Raw genomic sequence first — 14,967 nt, forward strand, 5'->3', positions numbered from 1 at the left:
TGCAGCCCCGACCGCGACTTCGTTTTCCTGTTTTTGCAATAAACTTTATATTGTTTAAATAATTTTTCGTAGGCGTGCGCATTTTTTTTAATTTTTCTTGCTAGTCGGGATTGATTTAGAAGGTTATAATGATGTTCTAAAAAAATTTGCAGCCCCGACCGCGACTTCGTTTTCCTGTTTTTGCAATAAACTTTATATTGTTTAAATAATTTTTCGTAGGCGTGCGCATTTTTTTTAATTTTTCTTGCTAGTCGGGATTTATTTAGAAGCCTACAATAATGTTCTAAAAAAATTTGCAGCCCCGACCGCGACTTCGTTTTCCTGTTTTTGCAATAAACTTTATATTGTTTAAATAATTTTTCGTAGGAGTGCGCATTTTTTTTAATTTTTCTTGCTAGTCGGGATTGATTTAGAAGGCTATAAAGATGTTCTAAAAAAATTTGCAGCCCCGACCGAGGCTTCCTTCCCTTGTTTCTGCAATAACTCGTTATATAATTTAAACAATTTAGTAGACCTGCGCATTTTTGTTAATTGTTCTGGATAGTCTGATCTGTTTAGAAGCGTATAAGTGTATTTTGTGCAGTTACTTGCTAGTTTGCCTTTATATGTCAAAGTTTCTTATGTATTTTATTTTGAATGAGAATCCCTGCTTTGACGAATCTGCTGCTGCGAATCCGCTGCTAGCTTCAACATCATCGAGCTTTTCTGATTTATAAGAAGTTCAAATAAATATCACAGATAATAAATATCTTTAAACCCTACAACTTTTGCCTCTTACTGTATATATGCTTAAATAATTAAATACATACATATATAAAATATTTGATATAATTACTTATTCATTTAAATTTTATAAATTATATATGGATGGTACATAAATAATTATAATACATACATACATATATGTATATTGCTTACTAATCACAAAACAAGTACGTAGTACAATTATGTACTAGAGACCTTCTAATAAAAGTCGCGACACAAGGAAACCACTTTTGATTTGGTCTAAAATATTTGATCGAGAGATGTAAATATAGATAGAGATGTGTATATTAACAGAAAAATACAATATATTTCCCTCCTGGAGATCGACCATACTACCAAACCTACAAAAATCGGCTCGTGTCGCGACTCTTATTAGAAGGTCTCTATTATGTACACTACAATATACACTTACATCAACAATTAAGTCACTTTGTATATAGGGTGTCCCAAAATTAGCGGAGATCTTTTTATAAGCAGATTCTTCGAAGTATTCTAAATCAAAAATTCTAATACAAGAATACAGAGACTATAATACTTTTCAAATTATAAATTATTAAAATCATCCAATTGTAGCGCCTAGAATTTGCGCTCAGACATGGCACATAGCGCAGTAGTAAAGATACCCTTATAAATTGACTGATTTTCTACATATTAACTTAATTTTTCATATAATACATAATGGAGTCACTTTTAAATCTTGTCTTATTCATTAGCAATTATTTAATTTAAATTATTCATAAAAATTAATGTCAACCTAATGTTGCGAAATGTCAAGCCATACATAAATCGAATTATCAAAATTATCAAATAAAGTACGTCAACATACAGTCTGTTAAATAAGAGCGTGGTCAGCCTTATTCACAACTAGTAAAAGTATCGCTCTCAATTTTTTATAAGCCAAGTAGAAGAAACCTATGTCTTCGATGCACTTTGAGGAAAGATTAAGTTGCTGTTGGTCTTTTATAAGAAAAACAAATTAAGCGCCATGAGTACCAAATATACGACGCGCTACGAGCTGTGTTTCTGTGCAGCCATCCAAAAGGTCCAAAAATGTTGCAATCAGCGATTACTAAATATATGGGGAAGTCGAAACAATTCGTGCAAAAGTGAGTTCAGCGACATAAGGTGACAAAAATTGTTAACGATTTACCGGAACGTGGATCGATAGAAAAATTTAAAAAAAACAATAAAATAATCGCAAATTTGTTTTCACGGAATCCTGACTTAATGCGTCAAGAATAAGGAAAATTGAAGCAAAAAGGTTTAAATATATGGTATGTAACTATTCAAACTCATATCCGTACTCATGGCACAAAATGCCGCAGTACAATAAAGAAACATGTAAAAAAGTGACTCGGTTGGACACACAAACTAGAACATCAATCAAAATTTTAGTGACGTAATTTTTACTGACACATGTTCTATACGAGTATATAGTAGCTTCAAACAAATTTAGTCAATCTCAACAAGCATATAATATCTCGAGACATTTTCGGACTTTTCGAATGGCTGCACAGAAACAAAGCCTCGTAGCGCGTCGCATATTTGGCACTCATGGCGCTTGTGTTTTTCTTACAAAAGATCAACAACGAATTAAAATGCATCGAAAACAAAGGTTTCCATCGACTCACAAAAAATTGAGAGCGATACTTTTACCAGTTGTTAATAAGGCTGACCACGCTCTTATTTAACAGACTGTACCTCATTTGACAGATCATTACGGTGCTATGTGCCATCCTTAAGCGCGCGAATTCTAAACGCTTCCAATTGGACGACTTTAATCATTTATTATTTGAAAAGTAATATAGCCTCGACATTTTTGTATTAGGATATTGGACTTAAAATATTCCAAAGAATCTGCTATAAAGACCTCCGCTAACTTAGGATATCCCAACAAATAAGATGACATTAAATGATGTTTTAATAACATCTTATTGACGATAGACACGTCATTAAAATATTATTAAGATGTCATTTAACATCACCTTTGATGTTTGATGGTGTATAACTTCAACTAAATTTATTTCCCCGGTCACACTTAAATCTTTACTTGACTTGATGCAATAAATCTCTCATGTTAGATATTTGCAAACAGAAATCAAACAAATTAAAAAAAGCTTTTCTATTCTGTTACGTCACAAGAAATAATCACAATTTAATACATTTCCACTTTCAGTAATGCACAAAAATATTTTTAATGTTTAAATTTTAAACGCATTTACAAATATGTCTAATTATGGTCATCTCGATAAGAACATTGTAATATAAACCTATTGTGTTTACAAATATTAAATAATATTTGTAAACACAATAGGTTTATATTACAATGTCCTTGTTGAGATGACCATAATTAGACACGTGACGTCATAAATTTCCCAATAGTATATATTGATTTTCTTTAATTCAAAAGATCGACTACGATTTGTGCATAGTAAAACGAAGTAAAGCAAGGGCCCATATCATTGAACTCTCAAAACAAAGAGCGAATCAAACTATAACAGAACATCACCACTACAATTAAATACTTGCCTCCGTGACGTCCATAACCTTGATGGCTGCCAGCTGACCGGTCTTAGTGTGTCGACCCTGCGGAGTAAAAAAAAGCGCATTGTCATATCACTTTATTTAAACGTATAAACATTGAAAGAAACATCAAAATAATAACGGAATGATTGTCAATGGTTGCATTCAGCAGAAAAAGAATGTTTTAACATTGTAAGATTCTTTAATATAATTAGTTTATACATTCAGATCCAGTAGAAGCTAAAGCCAATTGTATTAAGGAATCTTACAACAATTGCAAAGCTGTTTTTTCTGTTGAACGCAATCATTTATTATCGTGTGCCATCTTATCTCCTAACGTTATTTTCTGCGATCTCGTTTATTAGCTTTTGAAGTTATCCTTTTTTTATTATCGTGGTTTGCCTAGACTTGCCTAAATTCGTCACAAGTTCAAATCATTAAGCCACGGTCCCACGGCGCATACAAACTCATCAACAAGCCATAACAGATCATGCTCGGTTCGCTGTAAAAATAGGATGGTTCGCTATCGCTTGCAATTCATAACTCGTCGTTTTTGCAGACTATAAATTAGTCTCAACTCAAAAGACTCACACCTTGACTAAACAAAACAATAAAGACTGCCGCGTTCAACTTTCCAAATAGCAAGCTGACATTATTAATGTCAAAATATCGTCAAAGACGTTATTTTGATATCAGTTTACTACCTGGGTTAGATCATGAAAGATCGTCACAAGTTCAATTCGCAAATTGATAATAATCCAACGAAGCAAAGTAACTTATCAGTTCACAGCTCCTTTATAGCTCCTAACAGCAATATCAACACTCTTTGAAAACGCTACGAGCCGCAAACTGCAAGCAATATAGTAACTAGTCCTGATTCTACAATGTTATCAAGACTCACCATAACCACGACAGGTTTCACAGTGTGTAGAAGCCCACCAATAATTCACTGTAACGAGCCATGCGTCATGGAATTCCGACTTAATATAACAACGTTCCTCGCGTAAGTAGAACTCTTGCCGCCCACTCTCGCCATTTACCCTTTCCATAAAATGTCCTCAACCATCCAATTTCTACTGTAGCGTGACCAGGTGTGAATCATTAAATAAATTATTAAAAGAACGTGCATACACATAGCTTAGCAAACCAAAGCTAAATATCCCGGTTCTCTCGTAGAAAAAAAATATTCACGTATTAAAAATATTCTTTATTTTCAAAATGTTAATATTGAAACAAGATTATATAACGTTAAACAGAGATAACTTATTCACGTAAAGAAATTTTGTATAGTTTATCAAGAAAAAATATTACTATTAAACAATAATGTGCAAGAGTTGAGACAAAAAATATTGGATAGAAAATAACATCTTTAAATAAAGAATTAGAACTTGATACTAATCTTACTTTACTATCATCATTATAATCATATTGTACTTTTTAGACTATTATAACATTGAAATATATTTCAAAAATATTTTGTTAAAAAATTTAAGATTATTATTTATTGCCATTATTTTCCATATAAAATTATATATAATTTCTTACACTAAATAAAATAATACATTATTAAATTAATACGTCAGTTTTAATTTAATATAAATATTTATTCTGCACTGTTTAAAAAATCTCATTTTTTTCGCAGTTGCATCAAAAGATGGCTGCAACAAGAAAAATGTTGTTCATTAATCAATTTCTAAGTACAGCAAGTACAAGAGCCAATTAAGTAACTCACATAAAAAAAAAAGTTTGTATCAAATCAACAATTTATTATTTCATATATAAGCAAGAATATAAAATTTTAAAAAAATTTATAATCTTATAAAACAAACATATGCTTACATAAAAAAAAATTTTCTTCATGTAAATAAATTATGTCTGTTTAAGATTATAAATTCTTCCAAAATATATTCTTGCTTATATATAAAACAATGAATTGTTAATTTAATACTAATTTTTTTCTGTGCACTAAACCGATGGCAACGTCTGATTGGCTAAGATTGTTGTAATTCCTACATCTCCGAAGGACCAATTAATGAACAACAGTGTACTTAATGGAAAAAGCATCACCGAACGCATTTTTATATATTCTGCCTTTCTCAAGCGCATGCAGCAGACATTGTCTATGGATACACGTCGTCTCGATCATTCACATTTAACGTTCGATAATGATTCCTGCATTCAAATCTCGCGATATAAAAGATATTCCGTGACTCCGTCTTACCTCACTGCCCTGTCTTGCCTCACTTATAAAGGTTTTTGCTGATTACGAATATTACTATTTTTCAAACTTTACTATTTTGTGCTCAAACAGCACAAAATAGTAAAAGCACACTAAAAGATGTCTTTTTTTTTAATCTTAAAATTTCTTAAAAACAATGAAAAGGTATTTTTAAGTTGTTTTTTCGACAAAACAAAAAATGTGTGAAGTCTTAATTTTAAAAAACATTGAAATTATAACATAATTTCAATGTTTTTTAAAATTAAGACTTCATTTGAATTAGATTAAGATAAGAATTCACTAATACTAATGTAACACAAATGCTTATAACAATGGTTGCAAGCAAATTATCTTCACTTCTTTTATTTTTTCTAACTTCTAACGCATAAATTCTCGTACAGTAAATACCGAAATTAGCCTAATGCTTTTTTGAAATTTTCTTTACCACATTTCTTTTCACTTTTATCCTTTTTTTGTTAATCACATGAGAAGAATATTTGTTTTTTTAAATAAATTGGAAAAACACATTAATTGCGAAGAACTTCCTACAAAGAGAAAGGAGCTACAATCGAAAAATAACCTGATCCAACCCAATTTTATAGCGAACTCGATTACTTGAATTATACCATAGTACATATCATGAATGGAATCTATCCAAAATTCAAAATAATGAATAGATCAGTCCATATTTCAATTTATTTAAATCTAAAAATAATATAATTGAGACATGAAATCATCCGAATTCAAAATGATGAATAGCGCATTTTGTATTTCAATCCATTTGAGTCTATTTGAATCTCAAAATATTCTAAAGCAAGCAAAAATGTTCTAAAACTCATATAAATTAAAAGAAACTAAAATTTTTAATTTATTTAAATTTATTTTGGGTAGTAATTCAGTGCAAGTGACCAAATTTATCATCAGTTTGAAATCAGAAATCGCAACTTAATCAATCGATGCTTAAGATCAACATGGTTAATTGAGAGGATTCATTGAAAACAATTGAAAACCCATGTGGAACAGTACAATTATATACCTCGTTTCGCTCCGTAAGCAGGGGGAAAAGGTAAACCTCGCTTCGCGTAGAAAGTCGAAAACTCATGGAATAGTACAATTAGAGACCTCGTTTCGCCCCGTAAGCAGGGAGGAATGTGGGGTAAACCTCGCTTTGCACAGAAAGTCAAAACTTACATTCTATTTATGAAAATTGTTTTGTTAAACTTTTTTGTTTAACTCTTTAATAAACCAGCACCGAAGAAAATCAATGATCTTGATCTCCTTAAAGGTCAAGGTTAACGTCAAGATAAATCAGAAAAGTTATTTTTGACCGACTATATTAAGATAAATATTTACTATTTTTATTGTAATCATTTTCACAAGCTAAAGAAATAAAAATACCAAATAGAAAATATCTTCAAAGAATTAGAATTTTTTAATCCTATTATTATAAAAACAATTGTGTCCTTTAAATGACGAGAAAAAGAGAGAGAGAAAAAGAGATTATAATATTAAAATAAAAATATTATATATTTTTTAAATTAAAATTCTTTAAAAAAATTATATACGTTATTATATTTTTATTATAACTTATTATACAAATTAGTTATCAAGTTGGCTAAGACACCCGTATTAGAGATTCGAGAGGTCCCAGGTTCGAAGTCTGGCTCGGGTGTAATTTTTCGCAACAAATTTTTTACAGTTTTTTCAGAGGGAAAAGAGTTTTAATATTTAAATGCAAGTTAGCATCATGTATTATCAAATTAATTTCCATTTAATAAATGTGATATTAATAATTCTTATTCAAGTTAAAGCTGTATTATGACCAAAAAAATAATTCGGCGCGCAGTATAGTAAATTTGAAGTATATAAAATCATATAAATAAATATAAGTACTAAGATCTAATTACCACCGTAGGCGTTCTCGTTTAATTTGTGTTTTCACATTATCGGTCGAACATTAGTCTATTTTATTATACAAGTTAGTTTTATAATTTTTTCATCAATTACATATTTTTCCTATTTCTTTTTGTATACAAATTTATAATCAGTTATCAACATATATACTTTTCGCTTGTTTCTCCATTTCAACGACATCCATTTATCTGTATGAGCAATTTGTTGCTCTTCATGGTCCAGTTTAGCATCCAATAAAGGAATACATGTTTAATATTTATTTTTATTGTACCACAGACTCTTGTGCCTTAATTATATAAAAAAATTGCTATTTATGAAAGCACATATATATACACATACACAAATACCAATTATTCAAAAAAATTATATGATCTTTGTTGAAACATGGTTGTATAAAATGTATTATAGTACAGTTATTTCGAGATTTGTAAAATTGTGTTATAATAATACTTACTACACTCACATTTTCATCAATACATAGTTTTATCAAACTTAATGCAATTTAAAAATTCCTGTTTCAAGTTATCTATAATTGGTTTTATTTTCATCAAAAAGAGCATTTCATTTTTTCGAAACAAGACGAGATTTTGGTTAATCTCGATCTCGTCTCGGAAAAGTCTCGATAATCAAATCTCAGTCTCGTTTGAATTGAGCTCAATCTCGTCTCGTCACGTGATTTTAATGCATCAAACGATACCGGTAGGAGGGGAGCTGTGGGAGCAAGCTTTAACTTGTCACTCGCCAGAATGCCATTTTTTCATTTGTTTATTTCGTCATTTGTTTGTGTTAAGAAAATGTTTAAGATCGACTACCCCAAGTCACGATGTATAATATGACAATTGTGTAAGACTCAGACACTACAGTGACTTTTAACGGAATGAGAGCAAGAAGGCTTTCCGCCTGTCTCATTTATAGACTTCGGCTTTCTGGGGGTCGATCGTAATTTTTTCCCTACGACAAAAACATGAAAACAAAAAATTTTTCTATTAACTTTATTGTAAATAATATAAAAATTTTCACTTTTCACGTTTCTGCACTAAGGAAAAAGTTATATGATCAATTCCCTGAGCATGTGTCCCGCATCTTGATTTTCAAAATCCTTGTCTCTATTGGACAATATGGATTCTTCAGATCCCAAACGTGGCAAATAAATTCCAGGCAACTAAGACTAACGGTTGCTACGAGCTCATGATTAAAGACACCAATATTCTTTTAATAATAGCCGTTTACAACTTACAAGTGTTGGTGTTTTGTTGGTGTTTTTTTGACAATTGCGACATCGGCGCCACAGTGTCCAAATAATGTGCTTAAGAGAATGTGTCAAGAGGAAATGAGTGTCCAATGCCTTTCCAATGTCTGAGATTTCCCTTTTTTTTATGTGTTTGCTCTTGACCGTACTGTGCCATCCAATTGCATTCTATTCTTTTATATAAATGCATATGTGAATGCATGTGTGTCGTGCACGACTTATCGTATGTACGGACCGTGTGTATAACAATTTGTGCTACATTATTGGTTAGTGTCACTCTCTGCTTCCTACGTGATTTCTCGGATTTTCAATTTGATGCAAAAAGTTATGTAATTTTCGGTGATTCAATAATAGATTATTGATAATATTTTCTCTTGTAAACATTTACATATTGACACATGAGAAGTCATATATAGCAAGAAATCATAAATAAATAGAGACAAGAGTCTCAATTCGAAACCGAGAATCTCAATGCCTTCATCTCGATCTCGGTCTCGCCATCGAAACTTAGTCTCAATCTCGGTCTCGTCTCGTAAAATGAGACAAGAGTCTCGATTTTCGAAAGTCTCGGTGAAACAGTAAGCATTATGTTTTCATTACTAGCAAAATATATATCAACGCATTTATAAATATCGGTTTCAAATAAATGTTATAAAATAAATAAAAATAAAATAAAATAAATAATAAAGAATCAATACTCCAGTAATCCTTTGTCATTTTTTCGTAAACTAAATAACATAAGTACTATGATTCCAAACAATAAATAAAATTCATTGGTTATCACATTTTTTTCAATTTTTTTTGTGAAAGCTTACATGTAATAGACTTTGAAATGGTACGATTCGTTTCATTTACAATCCGTTGTATAAGCATTTGGTTAAAAAATATTTGAAAAACTTCTAATCAAATATTTCTTCCCAAAATTATCTTTTTCATTCTAATTTCACTTATAAAATTTTAAATAGCGTAAAATCTGCCTCATAATATATAAAGAAGATATTATGAGCACCCATTTATATTTTAATAACTTTGTTAATAATCAATTTTATATAAAAATTAACTATTACATTCATTAAAATTGTTTAACATTGTAGATTCTAGATTCAAAGTCATGATATATTTATTATTTAGGACGTGATTTATAAAAATGTGACATTGCGTAATTGGTAGAAGAGGAACAAGGATGGTAATATGGTTACAACAAAAACAAATATAAAAAAAATTGGTTTTCTTTAAAAAAAACAGTACTTTACAAAATTGTAAATTTTTAAAATAAATTGTTAGAAACAGCTACAATATAAACGTAAAGTTTTGAGATAAATAGGACTAAAAAAGTCATCACGACATCAAAATAGCATTACTACATAGTACATAACGTCAGACTGCTAAAAATGTGTGCGCGCGTTAAATGCTAAAATGTACCTTAAAAAAAAAGTTTTAAAATACTAAAAAGTAAAAATGCATTATAACCGATGGAGAAACCACTGACCAAAATCGTGTACACCAATGCCTACTAATGGCCAATTATTGAGTATTACTGTTGAATTTTGTATGTAATGCCTACTAATGTCCTAATAATGGCCACTAATGTCCTAGTAATGCCCACTAATGTTCTAGTAATGTACATTAATGCCTTAGAAATGTTCACTAGTTCCTAATTCTAGTAATGCTCTATAATACCCCAGTACTGCCTCATACCGTTTTTTATTATATAATAAAAGCTATAATAAAAAATAAATTAAATTAAAGAAAAAACATTAGGTTATCAAAAATATAACACATCTCTTTATTATATATGTTTTATAAACAATATATTAATAATATTATAATTATAATTAGAAAAAGATAAACTAAAATAAAAATATTGGAATTTTATGAAGAGGCAAAAAGATATGAAATTACTATTGCAGATTTATCAGCTAATGGCAAAAGTCGTTTATTAAAAGCAATGTGTCTTAATAATTCTTTACTAATTACGAGCAATAAAATATTTTCATGAAGTTCAACATTGCCTTAGTTTCAAATAAATATGAATAAAGTAAACAAATGTCACATATAAGATACAATACATATCATAACTAAAATGCGGACAAGATTTTTAAAAAAAGAAATAACACTTCCAATACGAGATTATTTTACTACAACTGTTGACCAACTTCATTATTTATTAATAAAAAAATGTTTCAAAAAATAAACATCTTCTTACATCTCTCTTCTAACTTAAAAAGAAAGAATAAAATAAATTATCTAGCAGAAGCAAAAATGTATTCTTCATCTATAATCAGTCATTTAAAACAAGTTATCAATAGTAATGGCACAACTGCATATTTAAATGTAATGAATTTTATAATATTATTTCTCTTGTTTTAGATATAAATCAACAGTTTTAAGTGCTCGAATTTATTACATACAGTAATCGTTTTTTTTCCTAAGATTATGGAAAGCATGGATTAAACAAAATAAGTCTTATACAATAAAATATAACTTTTTAACTAACAACTGTTATCTATGTAGAACTAAATTTACACCACAATTTGATAATTAGTTTTATGAAACAATTAATTTTAATAACGTTTCAAGATCAAAATAGATTTTAATAACGTTTCAAGATCAAAATAGATTTCATTCTATAAATTTTAGTAGACGGCGGCTATTGTCACCGAGCCGCCACCTTCAGCAAGGCCACGACACCGACTCGTAAACAGGGATTCCGAATTCCGAGAAACTCGGCTCGGAATCCCTCGCGTGTATATAGTCCGCAATTCTTAAATACCGTCCGTCTGAGCGCGATAATTTCTGTTCCTGTCCGTCCACGCGTTATATCTCCGTTGGTCCGTCCCCGAGTAGAATTAAGTTTCTCATTACGTCCGTCCGAGCGTCACTGTCATTTGTCCGTCCGCGCGCTGCGTCACGAACGCTATTCTGTATATTTCTTCACACACTTAATAAACGGCATTACTTTGTTCACCAGCCAACGCACGTCTAGTTCTCTTGGCGACCTATCCGCGTCCTCGCCCGCCAAAGTCACGCCGCCCCGTGCGCAGAAGTCAGGTCGTTACAACTTTCTAATATTCCAGTCTTGAGGCTTTCGTGGCCGTTGATATAATTAGCCGAAAGAGTTTCCGGATGGATGCCACATGCGTGTTGGGCACTTTGCCGACATTTCGCAAACATTGAAGCTTGCATTATCAGGACTGAGAGCTCCGATACTGAGCTTCAGTTGTAGTGGTCCTTATATATCCTCGTTGCGCCCGGTGGGGGCGGGAGAGAGTTGATTAACCAATCAAAGCGTTTTGATTGACCGGCCGCTCAATTAAAAAACCCGGAAAGACGGTATGCCAAATAAGATTTACTTAAAGACCTTTGTTGCGGTTGAGGTTGTCAGGATGTTTCAAGATTTCCAGATCTTCCCGATATTTTCTGGCGAAGTAGCCTTGTGACGGGGCCAATATAGTAGACTTATCATACTGCACGGCATGTCCCGTCTCCATCCAATGTTCCGCCAAGGCTGATTGCAAAAAATGGCTGTATTTGGCACACCTCTAGTGTTCCTTAATCCATGTACTGATCTTCCTCCCGGTTTTCTCCTATGTACACTTTTCCGCAGACGCAAGGTATCTTGTACACACCTGGTGTTTCCAGGCTTGATCTTTGATCCTTGAGATTAAAGAATAATTGAGCAATTTTCTTCTGGGGTTTGAAAATTACTCTGATGTGCCTAGTCAAAATTCTGCCTGTGCGCTCTGTTGTACCTTGAAGATACGGCCGTCATTATCCTTACTCTTTCTTCATCCAGAGTTTTGGTGTCGTTGGGACTGGAGATCTTATTCTTCAATCTCTTGATTATCAAATCAATGTTCTTGCTGTTATACCCATTCCTAATCAAAGTCTAATTAAGATGTTCTAGCTTCTCATCCAGGAACGTTGGTTCAGAAGGGAGGATCCCGATAGCACACGGGACCGATAGCACACCACCATTCACAGCGGTCGATGCCTAGAGTTTTTCCGTTGGTTGGGTTAGATAAGTAAAGATAATTGGTTAGTGGGCTATCGCACCGTGCGCTATCGGATCCCGTCCAATTCAGAAACTATGAGGGCTCTGAATACCAATGAGCTGATAACTGAATTCTTTTGTGACGGATGGTGAAGGAAGGTTGCGTGAAGATACCGGTCAGTGTGGGTTGGTTTTCGGTAAACCCGATGGCCTAAAATACCATCTCCGTTTCTTCAAACCAACATGTCTAAGAAGGGAATTTGGTTCTCCTGTTCTACTTCTATTGTGAACTTAATGTTTGGGTGTTGGGCGTTGAGAAAAGCGAGGAAGGATGTGAGAGTTTCTTTGCCGTGGCTCCATATAACAAATGTGTTATCTACGTATCGGAACCACGTGGAAGGTTTGAAAGGTGCGTTCTTCAGAATTTTGTTTTCAAGATGTTCCATGAAGATATTCGCAATAATGGGTGAAACAGGGGATCCTATTGCTGCTCCAGAAGTTTGTTCAAAGAACTCTCCATAAAACTGGAAGTAAGTCGAGGTTAGGCAATGTTCTATTAGTGGGAAGAGGTTAGCCAAAAGTTTGTAAAACTTTTTGATAATGTCCAATGTATCTTAGACCGGGACATTTGTGAACAATGAAACCACATCAAAACTCAATAAGAGGATATCATTAGGTTTCGTTTTGATCTTTGTAATTTTGTTCACAAAATCAATAGAATTCTTGATGTGAGATCCATTGAGGGCAGTGAGTTTTTGAAATGGTTTGGTGAGGTTAGGTTAGGTTAGGAACGGGCCAACTGGTAAGAAGGTCGATATTGCTGACGATAGGGCGAAGGGGGACCGATTCGTTATGAATCTTGGGGAGGCCGTAGAATCTGGGAGCCAATAATTCCCAGGGGGTAAGGTATTTAGTAGTTTCGAGAGGAAGGCCTGCACTCTTGAGCAGAACGGATGTTTTTCTCTCTATGGTGGATGTCAGGTTTCGTTTCAGTTTTCTATAAATGCTGCAATCCGAGAGCATAGCATTGACCTTATTACAGTAGTCTTCTTTGTCTATTACCACTGTGACATTTCCTTTATCCGCCGGTAGAATTAAAATGTTAAATTATTATTCTGTCTCAAATTCCGGCCAAACGTTCTTCTCTGCTGATGTTTTGGCTGGATGATTTAACCTTCGGGAGGATATTGGCTCGTTGTCTAATGTCGTTGCTTGCTTAGGGTGGAAGGTGGAAGATAGGGAAAGTCTGAAAATCTTGAAACATCCTCAACCAGACAACCTCAACCGCGACAAAGGCCTTCAAGTAAATACTATTTAGCATACCGTCTTCCCGGGTTTTTGAATTGACCAGTCGGTCAATCAAAACGCTCTGATTGGCTGACCAATCAACCTTCCCCCACCTCCACCGGGCGCAACGAGGATATATAAAGATCACAACCGAAGGGAGTTCAATATCAGAGCTCTCAGTCCTGATGATGCAAGCTGCAATGTTCGCGAAACGTCGGCAAAGTGCCCAATACGCACGTGGCATCCATCCGGAAACCCTCTCGGTTAACTTTCTAATATTCTGAAAATACGAACCTTTTCGTGCGACAGCAATGCGACCAATATGCAAATAATAGTAGAACCAAAAGTATAAAATCGGAATCAAAAATCTAGTAATGCGTAAAGTCTGATGATTGCATCAGCAATTCTGCACAAATTTTTGTAACAAACAAATACATCCAAACACGACAAGAATTGTAGAGTTCGCCCAAACTCTATAATAGTCTAAATGTAAATCTTGTATCCGTGTAACAGAATGTAATCTAACCGCAACAGGCAACTGAAAAGACAGTTAAAAACATAATCGCAAATAGAAGTTTTTAAAATTATGCGTGTTGAACCTCCTTTTTAGGAACTAGGTTATGTGACAACATGATCGCAAATAGCGTAATTTAGGTTAAGACTCGGTACGTTCAATCGGTATTTCAGTTGATTTTCAGACAATATTTGGCGCGCGGTATAATAAAATAAAGAAAAAATATCATTATAAACTGAAATTTGTATGTTCAATTTCTTTAAAAATAATAATATTAATTAATAACTAATAAAACTCAATAATATATCAAGAAACGCGGTAGCGGCTCGCAGTAAGTATATTTTCTTCCTCGTGCCATGTAAAAACACGCTACCGCGTATCATTTACAGGAAAAAACAGTTTTTTTACAAATAAATGGTTATTTTTCTTAAACAAATTAATGCTATTAAAACGTGAATATAGTGGAGGAAAGTATCGATTTTTCCGAGTACATAATGTCCGTG

At 32.7% G+C, this 14,967-nt stretch overlaps 1 protein-coding gene across 15 annotated transcripts in view; it reads right to left on the minus strand.

Moving 5' to 3' along the window:
- LOC105202593 (serine/threonine-protein kinase mig-15) overlaps positions 1-14,967 on the minus strand; it is a 172,735-nt gene that overhangs the window by 120,693 nt on the left and 37,075 nt on the right. For all 15 annotated transcript variants that reach the window (XM_039453405.1, XM_039453404.1, XM_039453399.1 and 12 more), the window contains exon 3: positions 3,295-3,351. In XM_039453405.1, coding sequence (XP_039309339.1) covers positions 3,295-3,351 — 57 coding nt within the window. The remainder of the gene's footprint in view (positions 1-3,294; positions 3,352-14,967) is intronic.

Source organism: Solenopsis invicta, chromosome 9 (assembly GCF_016802725.1).
Source record: "Solenopsis invicta isolate M01_SB chromosome 9, UNIL_Sinv_3.0, whole genome shotgun sequence".
Lineage (NCBI taxonomy): Eukaryota > Metazoa > Arthropoda > Insecta > Hymenoptera > Formicidae > Solenopsis > Solenopsis invicta.